This window comes from Uloborus diversus, chromosome 2 (genome assembly GCF_026930045.1).
Source record: "Uloborus diversus isolate 005 chromosome 2, Udiv.v.3.1, whole genome shotgun sequence".
Lineage (NCBI taxonomy): Eukaryota > Metazoa > Arthropoda > Arachnida > Araneae > Uloboridae > Uloborus > Uloborus diversus.
The window spans coordinates 40,626,668-40,652,560 of record NC_072732.1 but is presented as its reverse complement, the minus strand read 5'-3'; the positions used below and the strand labels follow the sequence as shown (position 1 = coordinate 40,652,560).

The following is a 25,893-nucleotide window of genomic DNA, read 5'->3' as shown; positions in this document are numbered from 1 at the left end:
GATGTAGGCACCTAAAATAATTAATCATTTGTGATCCCTGAACTCAGAGAAGGTTGCATTTCCCTTTTTTGATGATACTTTAGGGAGAAAAAAAAAGATCAAAATATAAAAGGCTGCAAAATTAAAATCCGAAGTAAGGAGATAATGAAGATGATTGTGATGATAGGGATACAAAAGCACAGCTCAATCTGAAAGAAGCTTAGTTTACTGGACAAAGAAGTAGATTTTTTCATTTCTCCTCAAATTTTTTAAGAGATACAATTTTTTTACAGAGATTCGAAATCGATACGAAGTTTTTAAATACTGATCTTGATGAATAGTGTGAAAACCAATATTATATGAAAGCTAAAAAGATAGTAAACAGTTTAAGGGTAGTCAATGTCACAGCTGAAACAGGTGTAAAACTAATTTCTAACTAACAACAGTTGCTATTACAAGTTATGTCCGAATGAGGCACCTTTTTCCACATACATCAAAATCTGTCATATCGAAGCCATTACCACTTTAACTTCTCAATGAAAAGTAATAACATAATGATGTATAATTTAACAGTGTAAGCAACAAAATGCATTAGATTTTTTTCTTTTCTTTTTTGTAGTTTTTTAACTCTGCTTTCTCTTCTGAACTGCTTAGTTATTTTATTTTAATACAACAATTTGTTGTATTTAATTTTTAAAGTACTTCCAAATGAAGCCTTTATAATGGATAAATTAAAATCACCAAAGAGCAAATCAATGAAATTGAGTATTGTAATGCTTTTAGATCTTTGCATGAAAATTCCTTATTGATGTGGTATCTTCCATGACCTGACATGAAAAATGCCCAGTACCATTCTATAAATTTTGTTTAAAAAATGGATAAGATAAATCATCACGAGAATAAAATTTCCTATAAAATGAGACCAGAACGAAAGTTCTAGGATGAAAAGTTTTGGTTTTAAAGAAGAAAAACTACAATTTTTTGCTAAAAATCACTGTTTTTCGTAATTTTAGCCGCTTTGCCCCACGTGTTAATATTATCGGATTGAGCTGAAACTTTGCAAATCATGTTTTGTAGTCCATTGGCACATTTTAGGGGGGTGGCGCGGAAGAAATTCGAAAATTGATTTTTTGTGACCACCCTAGTGTCCACGCATATGGAAAGTCGTGGATTTCAACTATGACCGAAAATGGTCGTGGAAAGTCATGATTTTCAGCAAAAAATGCTCTAAAGTCATGGAAACTGATATCTAGTCATGGATTTTGGGTTCAACAACATGCATATTTATCAAATTCTTCAAATTAGGTGCAAAATGTACGCATCTTAGCTGTTTCCTACGCTTTTACCCGTCAGTCCCGATTTTTCTCGCATTTCAAAATCGGATTGCATCCGCTGCTACTAGCTTGTTTTTTTTAAAGATGTTATTCTACCGTTTGGATGTTCATAATTTTGTGATTAGCATTATTTTTAACCTCCTTATTTGTCTAATTGTGTAGTTGGGGACTTATTCTGGGGGTATATTTCTAATTTTTTTTGCTCCCTTTCGACTCAAAAATTTTAAGTCATTTGCATCCGAGTTGATTCAAGAGACTCATTAAAATTATCATTAATTTTAAGCTGTGTCTTAAGATAATGAACATTTTAGAAAATAAAATTGGTCTAAAGAATTAATTAAGGACGTTTAGGACATCAAATACAGAAATCAATATGTAACTGTGTTTTTTTTTACCCTTTATAGATTACAGCTCTTAAAAATCGGAAAAATGACAAAAGGGGATGGAATTAAAAATAAAATTTCTTGGCCAATTTAATATTACATTCAAGTACTATACATGTTATATGTATTGTTTTGTGTATTTGGTTTGTAAAAAAAAGGTATATGTTTTTGAAATTGAGCAATTTTGCTAGTTAATTCACACACTAAAACAGAAATAAAAAGTCTGAAAACTTCATTGCGCCTCCTTAAATTACGTATGTTGTGCACTACATAACATATTATACTGAAAAAACACATTTCAAGTATAAAAATAATTATTTTCATTTGAAAACTTAGAAATATTTGGACATGAATGAGTAGTTCATAATTTGATTGACCGCTTAAGTAGTTAATTTATAGACTAGACTGATAATCTACACACACAAATTTTCATTACATACAAACATACGCTCAGTACATTAACATATCTAAATTGCCTTAAACATATGCAAACACATTATATATACAAAATTTTAATTTTAAAAAGTGCATTTTTTATTTCTTATTTGAGTAGTTTGAAAAAATGAACTCACGTAGTAGTCCTATAGTTGCAATAGTGACTCAAGTATATGGCAATTTGGAGTGCTTTACCAAGGCACCTTCATAATTTGATACTTTGAAACTGTACCAGGGCCAAGACAATGACGGGTTCCAAATTTAGTGATCAATACAATGCTATGTAATAACTTTTTTGACAATAATGGGCATTTTCTATTGATAGTCTTTATAGTAACACACTATTCTTCATACCTCTTGCAAGGGACAATAATTTTACTGTGATAATATTTAAATAGGGTGGTATAAAGCAGTGATTAGATGTTGTATTGGAATTTTATTTGCAGAATCACACACACACAAGCCTTTCTTGCAGCATTTCTTCAGCTAGTTTAATATACTGAGTGCTCACAAGGATACATGCGATGTTTAGTAGCAAATATGCAGAAGGTATACATTTCTGTAGGAATAAAATTGTGGATTCTAGTAGTTCTTTGCATGCAAGTCTTAGAAGCATCAATCCTTTTTTAATCAAATTTTTAAAATTTAAAAATTTAACAGTGAGCAGAGTTATATAATTCAGAAAAAATATTTGCTTGTTGACATTGACGGTTCAATTTAAACTGACACCATATAGGTTACAAGCACTTCAATTTAATTGGTATGTACATATATGTTTGATATTAAAGAGTTTTTGTTTAAATATGGTGCTCGTCCTGCATTTTTCAGTCATGTTCATATGTGCCCCAATCTCGTTCACATGTGCCTTCCTATAATTCCATAAAGTAAAGAAATATTTTTTGAAAATATCTGAAAAAAATCTGGGGCACAAAGAAAAAACACTTTTTCTGCGAGAAATTGGTAATATTTTCTGAAAAATTGGGAAACAAAAAGAATTATTCACATGTGCCCCCCTTTCCCCTACATGTTATCTGCTCATTAATTAAAAGCTTTAGTTATAGTAAACGGTTGACTGTTTAAAATGTGCGGAAAAAGCCGAATTTCCTATACGCAAGTTCTTTGCATAGTTGATTAAAAGTGAAATGGAGCTCATTTTTTAAACAAAAACTTAACCTTAAAAAGAAACGTAAAGAAACAAAAAAAGAAAAGCCTGTATATAGTCAACATTCATACCATGACTTTTGTAACATAATAAGCAGTTTTTTTTTTCATGTCTAGTTAGTCTTGATTCTTCCCATATAGATTCAAAGTTAAAATTCCTCTTTTGTCCAATGCAACGAAGCTATTCTAAAGTCATCTTTGATTTTCTTAGACAGAGCAGTTAAGTTTTTCGTCGTTAATGCAATTTCATTAAATTTTTTTCACCTGCAAGTATCAATTGAGCAAAGGGATGCAAGTGGCAAAATTAAAAATTTGGAGTTAACCTATACAAATGGTAGGTACACCTCTCCTCTGTTTTGTGGCAAGAGGTAGTACTACTAGCCCTGGACGGTGCTGCCATACAACATGTTTTAGAAAACTTTTCAATGAAAGCCTACCTAGGACCGGACTTTAAAGGCATTTTACTCAGAACTTGAAAATAACCACTTACATCCCTTTGCTTCTCATTACCTAAATTAATGTTAATTTTTTGAGATGCATTTTGTTGTGCTCTAGGTATTTGATAAATATCTCTTTTTAGTTTATTTTTGTTTTCACTATTTTATTGAAGTGAGCTGATGTCTTAAGAAGTAAAATATTGTAAATCATGTTTTAATTTACAGGTTTGATTTTCCAAATTGGAGATTATCTCTTGTATCATCCAGAACAACCACCACAGTCTCGCCTTTACATTCCTTTGCCATCTCTGTTTGGTTTGCCTTACGATAGTATTTTTATCAAGACTTCAGATGGTGTGAAACTACATTGCTTTTTCATAAAACAAGATACATCTATTATTGGTCAGGTACCAACTGTGTTATACCTTCATGGAAATGCTGGCAATATTGGTCACAGGTACTAAAAGTTTTATATTTTCAATTAATGTTTTTGTCACAAACACTTATTTATTCTGATTTACTTATATAAAGATTCATTTGTGAACATTCAGAAAGATTTCATTGGGATGTAGCTACAATGAAAAAACAATATAGCACTCTAAATAGATTCAAAATACGTATTTATTCATTTCTGCTAGCAGTGGCGTAACTACATCCTTCAAGACCCAGCAACGCGGTGGGGTCCGGAGTTGGAAGGGGCCCGAAAACTTTTGAGTTTTGTTTTCATTCAATTTCATTAAATTTTTCCGAAAATCAAGCTTAGTTTAAAAGTTTATATTGGTTCTGGGGCCCTCTATAACCCCAGAACCTATTGACCAAGGGTCCCCAAACAAAATATTGGGGCCCTAGGCCAAACATTTTTCGGGTCCTTATAAAGGCAAACATTACAGTTTTTTCTATTTGCTAAAACAGTTATAGCCATTCGGGGCCCATGAACAGAAGGGGCTCTAGGTCACGGCCTATTTGGCCTTTTCAGTACACAGGCCTTGAGTAGAGAGAAGGGGGACCACGGACCAACTTCCCTGCGGGGAAAACCAAACCTTGATACGGTGAAAAAAGTATCATACAATCCCTAGGCCACCTGCCACGGAAAGAAGGGAAAATTCCGGAATGAAAAGGAGAAAGTCCTGAAAACGGACTTTTTCCTTTTCATTCCGGAATTTTCCCTTCTTTCCGTGGTTCCACTTTCCCTGCACGGAAAAAGACAGCCAAGAGATGTTTTTGGGTAGGATCTGGATTGGGAAGAGGGGAATCGGAAGGGGCCCGAAATTTTTTTAGCTTTGTTTTTATTAATTTTTATTAAACTTAGTTTTGAAGGTTCCAGGCCCCCTTAGGGCCCCAGATTTTATTCGCTTAGGGTGTTGGAGGCTATTGGATTAAGATATCAGAGATCGTAGTCACAAATGTTTTCGGGGCCCTCTTGTAGCCAAACATTACAATTCTTGCAATTTGCTAAAACCGTTTTCGCCATTTTGGGGACCCAAATAGCAGGGCTCTAGGCCATGGCCTAGTTGACCTATTCAGTAAACAGGCCCTGATATTAGGTGAGGGAATAGACCTCTACTCCTGACCTCCCAATTTAAAGAAAAAAAATGCAATAGCTACTTCATTTTAAGCTTAAGCTTTTTTGGGGAGCAATTGCTAACATAATACCTAGCAAGTTTTCTTACTTTTTTTTTCAAAATAAAGAAAAATAGGGTCTTAGCTAAGAAGGTGGTATTATCAAATGCATTTTTTTTGTGATGGCAAAGAAGAGAAATTTCGTGGGACATTTGAAATGTGTTGATGGAATATGAATGTTGTATCTCTCGTCTGTTGTCTGCGAAAAATATCACTTTATAATTTTTCATTAATTATTGTTCTTACTTAATTTATGTCAAATTTATTCAAAACTTTTCCCAGCAAAATTATTTGATCAATATTATTCGATTATCCGGGGAAATTATTCGATTAAGCGGGGATCTTCAACATTGCATCTGTGGGGAAATATTTGGTTCTGAGAGGTTTTATTGGTATAAGCGGGGTATTTGTTTATCCGTTACCTGTTTAAACGGGGCTGACAGTATCTTTGAGCCCTGTTTAGAATGTTAAATCTATATTGTTCACCAAATCGTTTTGCTGAGTGAGGAATTAATTTCTGTCTAAGCTAATTGAGTATAACTTGGTTGCATTTGTATACTTTATCTCAGTTCAGATGTTCATACTTGTTTATAGTAGGTACTTTATCTTCCTTCTTTGTTATAGGTTACCTAATGTTCAGGGACTCTTTCAGTCTTGTGGCTGCAATATATTATTGCTGGAATACAGAGGTTACGGGCACAGTGAAGGTTCCCCAAGTGAAGAAGGTATATTGTTTGTGTCATTATTTGAAAGACTTGAAAATTTATATTAAAATTCATGTCATAAATTTAAACTCATGCTTTAGGACTATTGGTTTGGTTGGATTTTTTGGCGCAAGACTCTCAATAGGCTATACGGCGCCACTTAGGACTGTTGAAATAATTCTTTGAAACATTCATTGCATAATGTACAATATAAATACATTTATTGCTGTAATACAGTTGACACCTCAGAGTGAAGATGGGTAGAGACTGCATTCCACTTTGAAATTGGGAAAAAGCTGCCTGCGAGCATGAGTCACTTGGGGAGCAACCAACTTCTTGCTTCTTGGCGCCCTAAATTTATTGACGAGTGTTTGAATGCGATAGGTTGCAAATTTTAATCTTTCTGCTTCTTGAAATCTTTAAAAGATTACTTGCAAGGGGCCATTCATTAATTACGTAAGGGTCCAGAGGGGGAGGGGGAAATAAAAAAATCCCTACATACCCTTCAGGTTGGGGGGAGGGAAAGAGCAAACCCATTAATACGTAATATTTCCTAAATCGATATTTTATATTAGAAGCCGGGCAGTCAAGAGGTTTGCAGGGATCATATTTCATTTGCTTCTAGAAGGAAAAAACGTTTTAGGATCACCTGTATTTTATTTGTTTTATAACAAATGAATAGTGTAAAATATAATAATAGATTGCACTATGTATGGTTTGTTTTATTTATAATTAATATTGCTTCATATAATATAGTTTAAAAATAAAATTTTTTTAATGAATGTCAAAAAGAAATTTTCAGTAACTGATCCTTTTCTAACAGCATTTTTTGTTTTGAAAATCGAAATGGAATCTTATGTAAAAATAAGGGGAATTGTATCAAAAATCTAACATACACTTACATAGGGGTGGAGGGGGGGAGGGAGGTCAAAATTGACAAAATCATCCTTTGAATGGTCTTCAACGTATAAACACAGTTTGCTACAGGCATAATCTAGGAGCAGCAAATGGGAAAATAAATTTTCCACTTATTCGAAATTAGTTTCTAAAAGTTTCAAAAAATTGCAATGAATGCATATGAATTTATCAGAAAGCACTCATAATGTCTTTTGCAAATAATACAATAGAATATTGAGAGAGTATTTCATTTAAAATCAAACACACGATTGCAATATTTACTGTCTAAATTTTATTTAGAACAAAAAAACCAGAAACAAGATCTTCTTGTTTATAAGAAGTAAACTATACAAATTATTCGTTTTTAATTTTATTTGAGTACACAAACCAGAATCATAAATCCATAATCTTGGAGGCATACATTTCTCCAAAAGCACCGCCTCAAATGCCGCGTAGTCACCCCCCCCCCCCCAATTAGAATTCCCCCCAAAAAGATCCCATTAAAATAACCTTCCGCTAAAAAAGGCATTTTAGCTTAGTTTGTGCAATTACCCCCCCCCCCTCCCCCTTCTCGAGGACACCTCAAATCACGAATGATAATTCATACAAAAAAAAAAAAAAAAAAATCACCAATGGATACAATTTCGCTTACAGTTTCACTGACCCTTAAACAGGAAACTGAATTGTATTCCCCTACAAATAGCATTCATCCGACGATGAAGTAGTATGAAACTTAATTCAAGTGAGAAAGAAATCCCAACTTGAATTGAGGCAGTGAAAAGCTAAAAGATGTAAGTGGACATTTTCCGGTTTTGAGTAAAATGCATTTAAAGATAACGTCCTAGGTAGGCTTTCATTCAGGGCCATATACAAAGGGGAGGTTCTTAGGATTAAAACCCCCTCCCTCCCCGAAAAGTTCGGTTTGACACTTAAATGTTCGTTTATATTTAGAAATTTCCAAAAAATATTGTTCTGAAACTCAAATTTCTTTCATATGCATATTAATTACATAAAACGCTTTCATAATAGATAACCCAACGACTTGAACATTAGCACTAATTGCCGAAAGCTCCGCATGAAAGTTTTTAAAACACTCCCCGAAATTATTTTCTGGTTACGGCCCTGCTTTCATTGAATTTTTTTTTATAAATCACACTATACAGCATTACCTACAAGGGCTACTAATTCTATCTCTTGTTCCAAAACAGACAAGAGGTTCCTTTTCTGTTTGTACTGGTTATCTCCAAATTTTTAATTTTGCCACTTACATACCTTTGCTTCTCACTCCTCAATTTGCTTTATGGAAAAAAGCTTAATGATGGTCACAGGTATCTTTAAAGATAAACATCTATATTAAGTATTTTACAAGATAAAAGATGACAGCGCAAACGCTCAATTCTAGTTGTTAATTTTGGTAATATAAATGTTTTTCACCAAAAGAGCGATAAATGGTTTTCTAACTCTATTTTTAGCTATAAAACGAATGAATTTATAAATAGCTTTCGATATTATTAAAGTAAAAACTTACTAATGGAATGTTATTGGTCCTTCCTTGGACCGAGTTTTCCTTACATACAAATGCAGAACAATAAGAAACCATTTTGTTTTAAAACAACTGCTCTCCCTCGTAGAAACTCATGCTATGCTGCTCCGCGGTGGATGCTTGTCACGTGATGAAAACCACTTTCATGCTGGCGTGAGAAAGGGTTGCCACATACTCTCTCTACCCATCTTCACTCTGAGGTTGACACGCATTTTTATAAACAAGAACAATTAATGCTCATTTTTATGAACCTGTATTTTACAAACACATACAATTTTGTGTAGTAATTTCTCTTCAGAATATTTTATGAATTCAATAAATACAAGTGCAGGTGTGTTTTATAATAATCTTATGGGGAGGGGGGGGGGGCATTTGATGCAAATAATAATTTAGAAAAAAAAATGAAGTTTAAAAATTAAATTTAATGTTCTTCATAAACTATGTTATTGGACTAAAGTTTAAAATGTTTCCTATTGGAGTGTAAAATGTACAATATGAACTAATTAATAAATTATGTTGTGTTACTTGAGATAGCAGATATATTATAATGCTTAAAAACAAAGAATGAGAGCTGTGAAATAAACAAATCATTAAAATAAAGTTTTTTGGCACAACTTTGTAGTTGAAAAAACTTTTTTTTTTCTTATGTTCATATTTGGGTCATTCCATAGTGACTAACGTAACATTCGCAGCTGTTTTTCAAACTCCTTTTACGTACAACTGGAGAAAAAATAAATGTGTTTTGGTTTAATATGCAGATTTAAAATGCACAAGATGACTATTTTTCATTTCCACCAAGAATTTGAAGCAAAATGAGCGCTGGCAGGTTTTTTTTCACCAAAAAAGGCATCGTGACTAACGTAACATTTTTGCAACCCTGAGCAACAATGCTTATGTTACGAGGCAAATTTTTCTGAAACTTACGCAGGCATTTAAAATTGGCCAATATATTTGTAAGAGGTAAACAATCTATTTTAAAAATGTACTACAGATATGTTACAGATGAATCTTTTTTGGCCCTAAATGGTACTTTTCCGAAAAATTGTGTGTGACTAACGTAACCATTGAATAACAAGCTATGAATGCATATAAAAAACTTTTTATAATTAATTTCTTGCTCTTAGATTACTTTTACACTTTTAAGGAACATTCTTTATGTTGTATTATGGTTCTTTCTTTACTTTTTTTTCTATATTAGTGTAAGAAATTGAATGGAAGGATTCAGTTCAATTAACTCAATTTAAATGCGCGAAAAAAAAAAAAAAAACTGCTTTTACAAACTGAATAACATCATTCTTGGACTAATTAAATCCTAAATATCTCTCTTGTAAAAATTAACTTTATGCAAGTGGATAGTTTCACCGAAATCTATATTCTGCTGATATACTAGTAATCGTTATAAGAAACTCCGTAGTACTTTTCAATGGCATACTATTTTTTAAGGTTTACTGATTCATCGAACGAATAGTGTTGTGCATCCTTTTGAATTAAAATGTAGTATTGAAAAAAAAATATTCGAACGTTATTGCAGAATGCATTTTAATTCCAGATATCACCGCAAATGTTTGAATTTCTAAATGATCATTTGTGCATTTTCTGAAATATATGGCAGCAGCGCTTATTGTCACTGTATCATGTAACATCTTCAAATGTTTTCCAACGAGCAGCCATTACTTCATTTTAATAATAGGTGGAGATGTATTTTCTAAAAATTACAGACGTTTTCCTTTGTTAAGACTGTATTTCTATTATCTTAATTCTTAAGCTTTGATTCTTGTGTTGAATGCACATTCAGCAGAGTACTTATTTTGCTTTACTCACCTTTTTTCTGTTTTAATAGTTCTTTAAATTGGAAGTATCTTTATAAAGACCTTTAAAAAAGTATTTTTCTAAGTAAACAGAAGGTCTACAATGTAACATTACTGGTATTTTTCACCCTTTATACTTTCAATCAATATAGAATGCCTACATATTCAAAATTGTTCATGAAAATGTACATTAGACTAAATAAGTTTTAAATATTAGCAGTCATTTTTAAAATGTTACATTAGTCACATGCTAACTGTTACGTTAGTCACAGCTGAAATGTTACGTTAGTCACACTAATTATTTTATATCTACTGATACTAAAATAAATATTTTGCACTTTTTAAGTAGATATGACACAGATGTAAGAAAATAAAAAGTGCTGTTTGGTTCAATCATCTGGTTTAGTTTTTAAGCAGAAAATAGTACATTTTCATGACTAACGTAACGTAACTATTTTCAGTGAAATAACCAAATTAATTAAAATACTTATCTTATAATGTGTGCAAAAAGAACAGTCAATTTTATTAGGCCAGCATCTAATCATTTAGAATAAACATAGTTCTTTTAAAAAATTGCAAAAATTTTTACATTACACAAGAAAACGTAGACGCATGTTTTTTGCACATGCTAAGCCTTTTCTACAACCTCGCACGTTTAGAGCCAGAAGAAAAACACCGAATGAAATTTTTGCAAACTATTACTGGATTTATGTACTAGAAAGTATGCTGAATGAAATGATAGGTCACAATCAAGACTTTGTGGAAAAAAAACTTCTGAGATTGAGGTTGACATTTCTATGGAATGACCCATTTTTGAACTTATAACTAACTTATATATATATATATATATATATATATATATATATATAATACAATCTATTTTTAAAATTTAATGGATTTATCTTAATTGCTTCAGTTTTATTTTTAAAAATGTTCCCTATTTTACTTTTGGTCTATACTTCTATGCTAAGCACAAAAGTCGCATCTGCAACCAAGTTCAAAATGAGAAATTGTTTTGCACCTCCGTGTATTTGATGTGGAGGCAACTTTTTTAGAGTTAAAAAAAAAATTACCATTGACAAATAACCATAAAATGTTGTACCGTTGAATCTCAATAACTCGAAGTTTATAACTCGAACATTCCTTTATCTTAAAGTTTTCATCGGGCATGGGCGGATTTATGGGGGGTCAGAGGGGGGCAATGCCCCCCCCAGTTTTGGAAGGACTTTATGTAGTAATAACACATCTTCCAAAAATTAAAAAAAAAAAAAAATCATTATTTTTTTGTTTTTGAATCGTTTAGAAGAGCATGGGTGGATTTGTAGGGGGGGGGGAGCAAAGGGGGCAATGCCCTCCAGTTTTGGTAGGAGTTTATATAGTAACAACTTATCTTCCAAAATATTATAACAAAACAAATCATGTTTTTTTCTTTTTTGAATAGTTCAATTAAAATGAAGAGAATAGCGAATGTCCTTTTCTGAAGGGAGAAAAGAAAAAGAAAAAAAAACGAACGTTAAATACAAGTAATACAGCTGTCACTGGGGTACTGAAAATTGGTCTAAATTCACTATTTCGGACTGAAAACCATTTGGGCAAGTATGAATGAAAATATAGGCTAAACGAGCTATGCATTCAGCTGCTGGGACCTTCCCTCCCCCTCCCCAATTTGCGCTAACAGAACAATCTACTCGTTACGATTTGTTTTCTCTCTTTTCAGAATGTTTATTTTCAATTTGCGTGATTTCAAAAACTAGATGTTTTGAGTTGTTACAGACGAAAGATTTTGAAGAACCTTCTGGATTCACACGTTCAAATGAAATTGGCTGATTTGAAATGTATGCTATTGCAAAAGAAGTACATAGCTAAAAGGTTTTTGTACAGCAAAATACTATCAAAAGTAACAGTTAACGCCGTAGCACAACTCTTGTAAGATCGCATTATTACCTGATGAAATGTTTTATAAATGTTTTTTATATATGAAACTAATAGTTAGAACTGTACTTCATGCGCTTGGAAAATTTTCGGTTTGTCTTTTTTTTTTTTTTTTTTTTTGAGAAAGAAAAATAAGTACTATCGCAAACTGAATAAACTTAAGTTATCTGAACGTTCTGATTAATTGAATCTTTTTACTTAGAGGGAAAGTACCATTTTCCTTACTTTCTAAATACTGTTTAAGAATTAAGGTAAGTCATAATCATTTAAGTCGAAATTAGACAGTTATTGTCATTATTGAAAGCTGAGTAACTCAGTCATCAAAAGTTTTGGAAAAATTTGCTGAAATTCGATAAAAACCGATAAAAACCTTACACAGATTGGTAACATCGTAAAAATCCTTTAACTGTAAAAACTGACGAATTTTCGTTACAATTACAAAAAATCAAACAAAAATCTGCAGGTAAGAGTGAATTACATGCAGGGCTGGATTTGCCTATAAGATAAACAAGCTATAACTTAGGGCCCCTGCTTTGAAGTGGGCCCCTAACTCCCAAAAAATTGTGATTCGTTCCTTAAAAAAATTTAAAGTGCTTGAAAAACTAATTTCATTTTCAAGTACTTGAAAACCGTGAATATTTGGAAACGTGTGGTTACAAACCTTAAATTTTAAAATTTCTAACAAATTGTAGGGGGAGGAATGCCATAATGTGTCAAATTCAGCTCCTTGCTACATCCTGCATCAAAAATGTAAAAATCATGGTTCTCACGTTTGTAACATATTACTTGAAATAAATTTTTGTGACTCACATGCTTCATATCTTGCTGTTAATTTAATCCTGAATGCAGAATTTTGGAAATCCTTTTGTATTGATTGCTTTTATCTTACTTTTACTGCACATTGTTAATCTGTTTAGCCCGGGAAAAAATGATACATTACCCCTATTCCTTTTCGTTTTCTGTACAACTTATAATTTAAAAAAAAGTTGTGTTGAGAAATTTAAAAAAAATTAATTTTTTCTTTTTAATTTAAAATAGCCTTATACAAAGAACATTACTGTACAACTGTATAATCTACTACTCAATTTCAGAGACTGGAAAGTGCAAATTATTGATAGGTTCTAAAATCCCTGAAAAGATTTGGCACAGTATAGCCTACCAGGGCCCTTGAGCCAGAAACCCAATCCAACCAACCAAACCTTGAAAATAATTAGACAAGTCTTTGAAACTCCTAAGCAAAGTGTGCTTCAATTTTATTTCTTATCAAGTGTATAAATTAAGAATTGTTCAAATGGGTAGTATGTTACTCTCTTGATACCTATTCTCTAAATCTCATTTCTTTTAAAGTATTAACTTGCATCACAAAGCACTTTTAAAGCATGAAACTTAAAAAAAAAAAATATTTGCCTATTATTTCCAATTAACCCTTATAAGACATCAAAATGCAGAATTTTATATCCATTTTATATAATTTCCTCCGGGGGAGTAACCCACGGGCCCCCGAAAATTGGAGATATTCTATACGTATCCCACTTAAAAGGGAGCCCTGCGTCACTCTCTTAATACCAGTTCTTTTGAGGTCAATTCAAAAAGGACAGCATGATTACACACAGTAATGAAAATGACGCATAAAAAAGTAAAGAATGGCCTTATGCATCACAGAAAACAGACAGAAACGTGGGAGAGGGGGGGGGCAATTAAAAATGTTGCTCCAAAAAAAGTCCTGCCCCCCCAGGAACTCAGTCCTAAATCCGCCTATGTCATCGGGTCCCAAACTCCTGAGACTGTTGTCTGGAAATTTCCCATAGCTCAAACTACCAATAACTCGAAGTTTTTAGCCGGTTCCTTGGGACTTCGAGTTATCAAGAGTTGACTGTATTTAGATGAAATATGTGACTAAGAACCACCTGGTGACCCTAACTCAATTTCCATGAAAAGTGCAGATATAACTTTTGTGCTTACCTTAACAATATAGGCTTTTCATATTTTTAGGATACAACAATGGTTAAATCTTACTACTATTATATATGCGAAAGTTTGTCTGTATGGATGTATGGATGTTTGTTACTCTTTCACGCAAAAACTACTGAACGGATTTTGATGAAACTTTACAATAATATAGCTTATGCATCAGAATAACACATAGGGTAGTTTTCGTCCCATTATGGGGGACAAAACCCCCTTAGGAGGGCAATATAACACAATTTTGGTATAAATTCTCTAATATGGGGATGAAAAAATACTTGCACATATTAACATTATATGTCCATCGAAAGCTCTGATTTTTCTGCTGAAGATGGCACCTGTTCAAAATTTCTAAGTAGAATAAAAAACGAGTTATGAGCTTTTTAGTTCCATGTTCAAAGGCTTTCCTTAACTCAATACAATATTTAGTGTATCATCTCAACTCCCTGTCGATAACGACTATTGTTGTATTGTTGACTATCTTTGCTTTTCGTGACTGTTCAAGGCTTTTCTCAAGTCAAATCTTGAAGTAAGATTTTTGCACAAGATTGGCAAATAATACATGGATTTGGCTGATATTTTTCCATTTTAATGCAACTTTGAGGCAATTAATGTTTTTTTTTTATTTATTTGTATTGACTGGGTATTTAATCGATCAGCTGGAATCTAGCTAAACTTTTTTTGTGGAATCATTTCAATAGCTAAGGCTTTTGGCATTTTTTTCAACTGTCGCTGTTTTTGAAGCTAAAGACTACGCAATACTGTTTCTCGGTTTTCACCATGTAACCAAATATCGCCATTTCTTTAATATTTCTTTCTTTAAATTTGTTAACACGTAAAATAATTCGCCAACTAATTTGCAAATTCATAAACATCGCAAAAACTTCCATTACTTTGTCTTTGCACACAATTTCAAACAATTGCTAAATTTTTACTGTTTACTGGAAACATTTCGGGTAGCATCATTGTTGACCCTATTTTGGGACGATTTCTACGGTAAGAAGATACACATAATACAATAATTTAGATTGCCGGTGTAGCGCTGGATATTATGTATTTGATGGAGATCGGGATTATAAGGGAACTGTTTTACTTTATTTAAGAATAGTTGACCTCACTCGAATTGGATTTTTTGGGAATTACCCAAACTGACTTCTTTACTACTCCTGAACGTTTTCGTGATTTATTTTTTGTGATATTTGGGTTTCTTCTCAGTTTTGCCAGCATTTCATTTACTCCCTTCCCCCTAATTTTCAGTTTTAATCATACCTTTTGATACATTTAAGGGGGCAGGCAATTTAAAATGTCTGCGAAACTGCGAATGCGAGAGAAACAATGTTTTGGTAACTATTTGACCTCTGCCTGTAATGACCATTAACTTGAATCAATTGAGACAAAAAAACTACATCAACGTGAGCGAAGCCGCGGGCAAAAACTAGTTATTTATATAAATGTAGCAAGATAATTTTTATAGATCTTTAAATGCGGTAATTTTTTAATTTCCCTCTTTTTTTTATTTGATTCCCTTATTTTTCTAGGCCCTATAAATGCCTTGTATAGATTTATAATTATTCTGCATGTAAATATTTATTGTTATGTATGAAAGTGTATAGTGATTTTTCCTTAAAGGTCTGTATCTAGATGCACAAGCTGGTTTGCAATATTTACTACAAGTTCCTTTTATTGATAAGACGAAAATTGTTGTTTTTGGGCGATCTCTCGGTGGAGCAGTTGCAATCGACCTTGTAAGCCGACCAAAGTTTGGTAAACATGTGTTCATATTAATGGTTGAAAACACCTTCACAAGCATTCCAGATATAGCAAGACAAATGTTTAATTTTAAAATCATCAAATGGCTTCCTGACTGGGCATTTAAAAATCAAGTAAGTATTTTATAATTTCTCTTAAGGAAAACTGTAAATATTTCTCAAAAGATGAAATGGTTATAGAATACTATATTAATCCTATGTTTTAATTAAAATACACTCATAGTAATCAATAACCATGTGTTGGTAATTTCTGTTGGAAATATTTAATGTATTTGAAGCAATTAATAATTTCCAAAGAAAAATTATAATCTTTTTCAAAACCCCAAATTTTCAGATTTTTGCAAAATTTGAACTAAATTATTCGTTTTTAAATTGTATTTAAAAACATTCAAAGACTTTAGGAGCTTTAGCTTTTAATTTTAATCAATAAATATACCTGATCTTGAAATCTAAATACTAGAATAGCATAGTATAACGGTTTGCTGCACCAAAAGGCTTTTGTAATATCTTTTAATGGTGATTGAAATTAAATTTATGGAAAACAAGTGCTCTTTAAAAAATAAAAAAAAAGCAAATGGGGTTGGGTTGTAAAAATCAAATGAAAGTAAAATGAAAACTTAAAAAAAATAAATAAATAAAATAAAATAAAATGAATAAATGAATAAAACTGATAAAATAAATAAATGAAATTTTTAAAATAAGTTTTCCTATTTGTTACACTTAAGTTCCCAGTTGATATTTTAAATCTATAAAAATATTTTTTCTATTTTGCAAATTATTATTTTTCTAGAGTAATTCCCCCCCAAGTCGACATCTTCCTGAGAATAGCAAAATCTAAATCAAACGTTTTGGAAGTACAAGTTTTGCACAAATACACACACTATCAATGATATTATTTATGTACTTAAAGATTGGGACATAAATGTAAGTCTAGAAGTTTTTTCACCCATCACTAATTTCTTAATTTGCTGCGTACAAAACCAAAGGTTGAAAACATTCTGTCAACTGCTGAATATGTAGAAAAACAAACATAAACCCTAATGACAAAATCAAAAATAAAGAAAGGTTACTTACTAACTAAAAGAAGAGGGGAAAAAAAGTGACATTTAGATTTTTCAAGATAATTTCCTAGTTTAAGTAAGAAGACTATGTTTCAAAAGAACATGTTTACTGTAATAGTTGATAAGCTTGTTATGACTTTTAATGCTTCAGATATGTTTGCATGAATTTGTCATCTAATATTGCTTAGTTTCATGTGCTTAAGAAAACAATTCAACACCTATGTCCCATTTTCCTATGAAACAGTCCAAAAATATTATTTCTCTTCCTTCACTCTTGAGCTACTGAAACTGTAGATGATGTGCTAATTTTTCCATCGATAAATAAATTTCTGAATTCATTATTGCTGATTTTCTGTGTCTTTTATTGTTTTTTTTTTTATTAAGCATTATTTAAAGACATTTAAATGTGAAAATTTCTTCTATTATTTTCTTTCTTGTTTTATTTATGATTTTAAAAAAACTTTTTTTTTAAAGTTTTTGTCTCTAAGAAAAGCCAAAAAAATTAAGAGGCCATCACTTTTTATTTCTGGTCAAGCAGATCTTCTCATCCCTCCTAGTATGATGAAAGCACTTTGTCAGGTATGTATTTTTTGGGCATTTTAGGAAAGAAAAGGTTTGTTTAAAAAATGTAACCATGCATACATTGCTTTTTGTAGAATTTTCACGTGTTATCGTCACCATAGGCGGATTTACGGGGGTGCCAGGGGGTGAGCCGCACCCCCAAAATTTTTGGTTGGGTTTTGAAAAAAAAAAATTAGTTTAGAGTATTTCACTCAGAAACGCAGTTGGGGGGAAAAAAATTCATAGCTGCTATACTAGTAAATTTACTTGAATCCAATGTATCACCAAACGTCGCTACTGCAAGAAAAACATAACTGTGCTCATTTTAAGAATTTAAGTAATTTTATCCATTTGAAAAAAAAAAAAAAACCTAATAAATAATTTCATGCAAATGAAGAAACTTCGCAAACAATTTATTGTATAGAATAATTGTATGTTCTGTAATTGGGTATTTATTCGTATATCAATACAAATTCTTCTATTTTAAAACAACAATGGCTAATAAAGTCCCCCCCCCAAAAAAAAAACCATGGCTATTGCAAGAAACTTGATCAATAAAATCAATAAAAAATTTACACCGAAATCAACCGAAAACCAACAATTTTAAGGTAAATAATCAAAAATTTTTGACGGAGGACTTCCGGACATTCTGCTGCAGTTGTGCATCCAGGGGGAAAGGGCACAAGACTGGTGACCCTCCCCACAAAATGCCGAGTAGATGTTTCTAAAAAAATATTCTTTATTATTGAAGAGAAGAAAAGATCTCATTTGGGGAAAACGCAGTTATTTGACGAAAAAAAAAAAAGAATGTTAGGGAAAAAATCTTAATTTCTCTTTCAAAAAGAAATATTGACATATAAATTTTTAACAGCTTCAGATTATTGGCGGCGAATTGTGTGCTTTCTCGCACAATCCTCTTTCTTTCGTATCTCCCCCTCCCCCCCTTTTTTTATTTTTTTTTCTACTTCGTTTTCATTTTTTCTATTAGTCCTCAAAATGTTTCTTCTCCAAAGCCCTTTCTCCAATTAAACTTATTACAGAGTACCTCAAATTTCGTTTCTTGGGCTTTACTTTCGCAAAATTTCCAAAGAAGATCTAATCACCTAAATACATCGAAAATCGTTTAAAATTGCGTTTTTGGAGCTTCAGTTTTGAAAAACTGCAGTATCCCTAACGTTACCATGGTCTTACACTCATGTGTTTAAGACTTTAATTTTGGAAAATATTCGAACAAGGGCCTCTGACCCCCTTTCTCTATTATCATCAAAGAGTGTTAATATTTTGGTTTTGAAAACTACTATTTCGAAATATTTAAGTAGGAGAGTCCCTTTTTTTTAATACCATGGATTATTGCAGAAGAACTTCATTTTTAGGACTTCAATTTCGAAAATTTTCCAGGGGAGAGCTCCAGAACACGCCGTCCGGTAACAGCATCAAAGTTTGTTCTCCGTAGTATTTTTGGAACTTCAATTATGAAAAGTTAAAGAGATAGCGTGGGGGAGGGGAGGGTTTGCATATTTCTATCTACTTTTCAAAAAATCGATTGGAGACAGTCTATGAGTCTCATTCATAACCCAAACTATAAATATGGACCATAATCACATTTATAAGACTAAAATTTCTAAAAATAGCCTTGGAGCCACACGTACCTTTCTTGCCTCTAAAACATCACCAAGAACTGTAAAACTGCGTTTTCAAAACTACTATTTCAAATTTTTTTCTGGGGCGTTAATCCCATTCCAAACCAGTAGCTAGATTCACCCATTGCTTCTAATATCGACTTTCGTTTAAGACTTTTTCTGCAGTTTGAAATGTTAAGAATTGCCCATCCCCTAATCTTACTAAATATGGTTTACATCGCGTTTTTAGACTTAAAAGTGTGTCCCGCCCTAAGATTATTTTCTGATTTCGCCACTGCCTTGTTATTCCGGGAATACCCCCCCCTCCTCAGATCCCCGTTATTGTTGCACCCCCAATTATTTCGGCCTAAATCCGCCTATGATCGTCACATACATTCCTTTGTAAATTAATAACGTTTTTAGCTTATTCTTCAGAATAAACCTGAATCCAGTTTTCAATTGCCAGTAGCCATTTTTAATTTAGTAGTCATTTTTTTATTATCAGTTGCTATTATCCAGGATTTTTAAAAAATGAAAACTTTGGCATATGATACCTAACTGCAGCGCTATACATAGTTAATGTTTATAAAAAGAAGGAAAAATGGTGTTTCAACCTTCAGCTTTTGAAAAAAAAAGATGTATATATATAAATTTTTTATCTGTCATCAATGTGGAATACCATGTGAAAACTTGGGATGGTTTTTGCATCAGAAACTGAGTGCAATGAAATAGAAATGACTTGCTAATAAAAAGCAATGTAAATTTCTTTTGCCCTTATTAAAATTCAGCTTTTCTAATTTTTAAGGTTTTGTTTTAATTTAAGCTTTGATTGTTTTTGAAATCACCTACTTGTTGTACTGCTAAGTTTCTTTTTCTTAATGTAAAGTATTTGTTTGAACATCATATAAACAGCGTAGTAATTGTAATAACAGAATTTAAAAAAAAAAAAAAAACTAACACTTTTTATAATGCACTCAAAATTACAAAATAACTTTTCTGGGTCAGAAAGGACAATATTAAAGTATTCCTGTAATTTTCAATTATTCCAAGAAAGCAACTCCACAAATTAGGAAAAGTGCAGCTCAAGTCAGGTGGAGAATCTTTTATCATTATCTAACTTTCTGTCATAAATTTGAGTGTTGAAACATGCATATTTTTCTGGGATAGTTTGGTTTGAAATGACTTGAGCCGCACTTTTCCTCGTCTGTGGAGTCATTTTCTTGGAATAATTAAAAACTACAGGAATGTTTAAATATTGTCCTTTCTGATCCAGAAAAGTTATTTTGTCCTTTTTAGTGCATTATAAAAAGTGCTTAGTATTAAAAAAAAATTCTGTTATTTTATTTTTTTTAGTGTAAACGTATTTCAGAAATAGAATAATGTTACTATCACAAAATTTCACCTCTTTTTTTCAGCTAAGTGCTTCATACTAAAAGCAAAAAAAAATTATACATGTCTAAAACTTGAAGCATTTGGCTCTAAAAATTAATCCTTGTTCCCCTCTAGGATTTGTTTCTGTGCTAATTTAAATAGAACCATTTAATAATTAAAGGTTTGCGAAACTAATTCATATTTTACAACATGCAAGTTACTTGCAATAAAGATTCTAAAATGTGTCTTTACTTAGCCCCATTTTTGATTATTGGGATAGATATGCAGATAAAAATCCTAAGAAAGCAATGATAGTGGAGGAATTTCATGCTTGCACCAGATAAGCCTTGATTCAAATTTTTTTAATGATTACTATTAATATTGCTGTTGTAAAGCAACAAAATTTGTAACAATGGGTTTTCAACCTCTGACACACAAAGGAAGTGGGTTATAAGTTTGACGTGTCTGTGTGTCTGTCTGTGGCACTCTAGCGCCTAAACAGAGGGACCGATTTTGAAAAAAAAAAAAAATGTTCGAAAGGAGGGTTGATTAAAAGTGTTCTTAGCTAAATTGCATCTTTGGACGACATTAATTAATGAGGATATTAACTAAAAACCTCTAAAAGGTTTTTCATGATTTTTGCAGTGAAAACATAGTTAAAAATTTTAAAATTTAATACCAAAATAAAGAGAATTTTTTTCTGCATCTGATAGAATGTGTTTGGAACTTCTATGTTTCATAGAATTTAAATTATAACGTTTTTTAAAGCAGATTTTGATAACGGCTAAGCCTTTACTCACGCGATTGATAACCGAATTCATTGTTTGTTGGCCGATAAGGAAATAAAACGCAATAATTTAAAATTTTTATCTGTTGCCAGTTACTATTTAATAGCAAATAAAATACTTGACATTGAATTTTAATAGTATAAGGCTTTTAAAAAGATTTTCAATTTACCCTCTTGATTCTACAGTTGCCATTCAGTCGGGGTTTTTTAAAATTTTTAATTTGATCCTTGTTATACATTTAAACATTTAATGGGGAAATTATATGAAATTCGCTGTTTCTATCCTAAATGAAGTAATTATGTTATTTTAGAATTGAATTTTTTAGCGTTAAGTTGTACCTTGAGATTAAGCAAATCATTCAGTTAAATCCCGAAGTCTCTAAGTGATCTAGTTGCTAAGATATAAGCAAAAGCAGGCCTCAGATTTTTCCGTGACAATCAAGCTAAGTATAATAAAAGTGCTTAAAAATAGCCAAAGATATACCATACAAGAAATTAAAAACTAAGAAAGTATGAGATAGGTTGAAATTTTAGATGGTAGCTAATGGGTGGCTTAGATTAAAATGCATAAAATACAGTATAAATGAAAGAATAACAGTATAACCTAGATACAGTATAACTTCGATTTAACGATTTCCTCAATTTAATGATGCAATTCACTGGTCCGGATTTGACTGCAGTGAATGTCTATGCCACCTCGTTTTAACATTATCCTTGATTTAATGATAACTTTTAGAGCCCTTTAACAATCATTAAATCGGGATTATACTGTACTGAGAATTATTATATTTTTGAAAATACATCTTGAACAGATGCATATGCCTACAAGATACATATTTGTCTGTAAACTATAATTAACTTATATTACTTAATAAAAAATAATTGCAGAGAATTAAAATGGGAATAACTGGCATATAGATGTCCATCAGATATTGATGAGTGATATATTTTTATGCTATTCTTTTTAAAATATCATTAAAATAAAATGTATAATATCAAGTTCATTGAAAAGCAGAGGTTATGTGCCCTTTTTCACGGCTAACCAGAAATATATGCCATATACCCCCACATATCCTCCAATCCAGCTCTATATGTACCCCCCGGGGGGGGGGGGAGGATAGTTTATACATTTTAAAATGTTATATATAAAAATTATATTAGAGTATTTAAATATGTTTACTATTTATGATCTCTATTTGAATTCATTTGGACATGAAGTTTTATAGTGAAATTATTTGTTTTTACATTTAGGCTTGTGGAAGTCCTATCAAAAGGTTTCATTCATATGAATTCGGCTCTCATAATGAAACTTGGCAATGTAAAGGTTATTACAGATCAATAAACATGTTTATAGATGATGTAAGTCTTTAGCTATTCTAATATATTTGGAATTTGAAAACAGATCTTGTGAATACTATGTACCCACATTATATATATTTATATTTTGTTCAAAATTAATTAAAGCGAAATCAGCATTTTGTGCCCAACTGAACATCAGTAGATTCTCAAAATAGAGTCATTCAAGAACACTCACACCGCATTTTTTTCAAACATAAGTTTTCGTAACGCAGCAAACCGTAACCCTTTGAGACACTGTGCACAGACTTGATGAGGAGCCTACAGAGTATCCTAGTTATGAGTTGCAGGCCAAAATATGCAACATCAAGTTTTCTTACATTGTCTGTAATGCTCTTCATGCGATTTTAAAGAACACTATATTTGCCGCTTGTGTAACAAAGTTTGCTGGCAAATTTTCACAACGTCTTGGATATGAAGCCCTGCTTCATGAAAGGTACATAGAAAAGAAAATGTTAAACTTACTTCTGCTATCAAGTTCCCACTTTTTACTGTACAGCATTGGGGAGGTGTCACAGAGGGATATTCTGTAGGTTTCACCTCTGTTGAAGATTGATCAAGGAGGGATGAAATAAATTCAGCAGTGAAAAGTTTCCTTATTGGTAAAAGTACATGAAAATCTTTTGAAGAAAATTTGAAGTGTTAAAATTTTTAAAATTATTTTTCTTGAAAGCAGCACCAAAAAATGCATAAAATTCTTCTATTACTTTTCAACTATTACTAATCTGTCATTGATTTTTTGTTGAAAAAAATGCTTTCTAGTAGGTTTTTTTTTTTTTAAATAAAGACTTACTAAATTTTTTGATTATCATTAATGAGTTATGCTAAGCCACTCAGTAAAGCTTGGGAACATCATTTTGAGTCACCAAGCTTTACTGAGCGACAAAGTTTTTTGGGTACTATTCAATGTAAAATTTCATTGGCTAGATGTTCATGATTAGTAGTAATATTATTTTCATTTAAAGGTTATGTTAGCTCAAACAGGAGATGAATCTCTGGCCTTCAACAAGTTTTGAAGATGAAGGAGAAATATATTAACGCAATCATATCAAAACAGGTGATGCCTTCTTTGCTGTTTAAACATAACTTAATCAAGCTTCAGACATTGAAAAGTTCATGCATAATTTTTACACCAAATGTGTCATGCCAATGTGAGATCTAGTTGAATTTCTGTATTACTGCCAGTTTAAAGATCCTGTAAACACAGGCTACTTTGGCCCACATTTTGGAACTTTTCTCATCTTTTCTTAATAATTTTGTAACTATTTATGTTTCCAATAAAGGATGCTTCATGTTAATGTAGACATTTTACTCCTCCAACCACAGAATTATTAGAAAGATGAAGTCAACTAAATAAGTTACTTCACTGATTTTTATTCTTTATAAAAATTTTACAGCCTTTTTTTTTTGAATGACAGGCTTAAAGTTCAATTATTTATAAATAAAAACAAGTTTAGCTGCTTTGTCATTTCGAAGCCTGTTTCAAACTTTAGATTGCACTAATTCATTTGTTGAAGGAATTTGATAGCAGAATTCTCCTTGATAGAAGCAGTTGATGTCAACAATTAAGTGCCTATATTTAGTAAATTACCACCCATTCGCCAGAGCTAAAGCAGAAATACATGAAATACACCGCCAGCTCAGTCATTTCCAGCCGAGGACTGCAGTTTCGTGCTTATTAGCACTCATCAGCCCGGCATAGAAAAGTGACTGAGCTGGAGATGGAAAACCTCTTATGGAAGCCAAGAGGGCCAAACAAACTGGTAGCTAATAAAGAATTAGCACAGACCAGACGAGTGACCGAAGCAGTGGTTCGGTTCAACTCGAAAATTCCATAAGAGGTTTTCCATCTCCAGCTGGATGAGTGCTAATAAGCATGAAACTGCAGTCCTCGGCTGGAAATGACTGAGCTGGCGGTGTATTTCATGTATTTCTGCTTTAGCCCTGGCTAATGGACAGTTATTTACTAAATATACCATGCCTTGCCATCAATTTTCGAGTTGAACCGAACCATTGCTTCGGTCACTCATCTGGTCTGTGCTAATTCTTTATTAGCTACCAGTTTGTTTGGCCCTCTTGGCTTCCATAAGAGGTTTTCCATCTCCAGCTCCGTCACTTTCCTATGCCAGGCTGATGAGTGCTAATAAGCATGAAACTGCAGTCCTCGGCTGGAAATGACTGAGCTGGTGGTGTATTTCATGTAATTAAGTGCCTCGTTCAGGTGATCAATTTTTCCATTCTTATTCTTACTTGAGAAAAAGTGACTTTTCCACCAATCAAGCGGGAAAAGCTTAATAAGCACATCATCACTGAAAAGGAATTTATAGAAAAGATAGGATTTTCCCAGGTACTTCATGAGAAGAGGAATAATATTGGGGGAGTACTCATGATTTGCAAATGGAAAATATTCTTTTGTTTCCAAATCACTCAGATTTACTCCACGAGATTTGCAAATGGAAAATATTCTTTTATTTCCAAATCACTCAGATTTACTCCACGAATGCAATGATCTTGATGACCTAAGAAATGGAACGTTCCCAGTGCTTGCTAGTATCGCTTCTTGAAAGCTTTCAAATTGGATTTATCATTTTCCACATTTTAAGGTCTTTTCTCTAAAGGTTTTAAAATAAATTCAGCAATAGTACAAGTATTTTTCTTTTGACTAGATTTTCTGCATTTCTTTTCAGTCCAATATTAAGTACTTTATTGTAAACAATATCATCAGGTCTGTCCCTGTGCTCCTCACATATTTTCAACAGAACAAAGCAGTTTTTTTATGTACTATCAGTCCTGCTTAATTGGGTAACGGATAAATAAATACACCGCTTATATGAATAACACCTCAGGGTACCGAATTTTTCCCCATAGACTCAATGTTAAAGATCCACGCTTAGTTGAATAATTATCCCAGATAATCGAATAATATTGATCAGTTTTCGCAAAAATTTTTGCTGAGAAATTTTTTGAATAAATTAGAAATAAATTAAGTAAGAACAATTTTTGACGTGAAAATAAAAAGTAATATTTTTCACGGGCAATGGGAAAACAACATTCATGTTTCGTCAAAGCATTGCCAGTATTGACATATTTCTTTTGTCTTTGCCATCACCAAAGAAAAAAAAAGATGTGATTGAATGACCGATGCAAAAACTCTTATCTAATTTTATGCTT

At 32.1% G+C, this 25,893-nt stretch overlaps 1 protein-coding gene across 1 annotated transcript in view; it reads left to right on the top strand.

Annotated features, from left to right (window-relative positions):
• The window catches only part of LOC129235234 (protein ABHD13-like), a 31,486-nt gene extending 8,749 nt beyond the window's left edge, over positions 1 to 22,737 (top strand). Inside the window, exons 2-6 of the mRNA XM_054868939.1 lie at positions 3,955 to 4,186; positions 5,974 to 6,074; positions 15,828 to 16,081; positions 17,503 to 17,607; positions 22,618 to 22,737. Of these exons, the coding sequence (XP_054724914.1) occupies positions 3,955 to 4,186; positions 5,974 to 6,074; positions 15,828 to 16,081; positions 17,503 to 17,607; positions 22,618 to 22,737 (812 nt within the window). The remainder of the gene's footprint in view (positions 1 to 3,954; positions 4,187 to 5,973; positions 6,075 to 15,827; positions 16,082 to 17,502; positions 17,608 to 22,617) is intronic.
• The last annotated feature ends 3,156 nt before the right edge of the window (positions 22,738 to 25,893 follow it).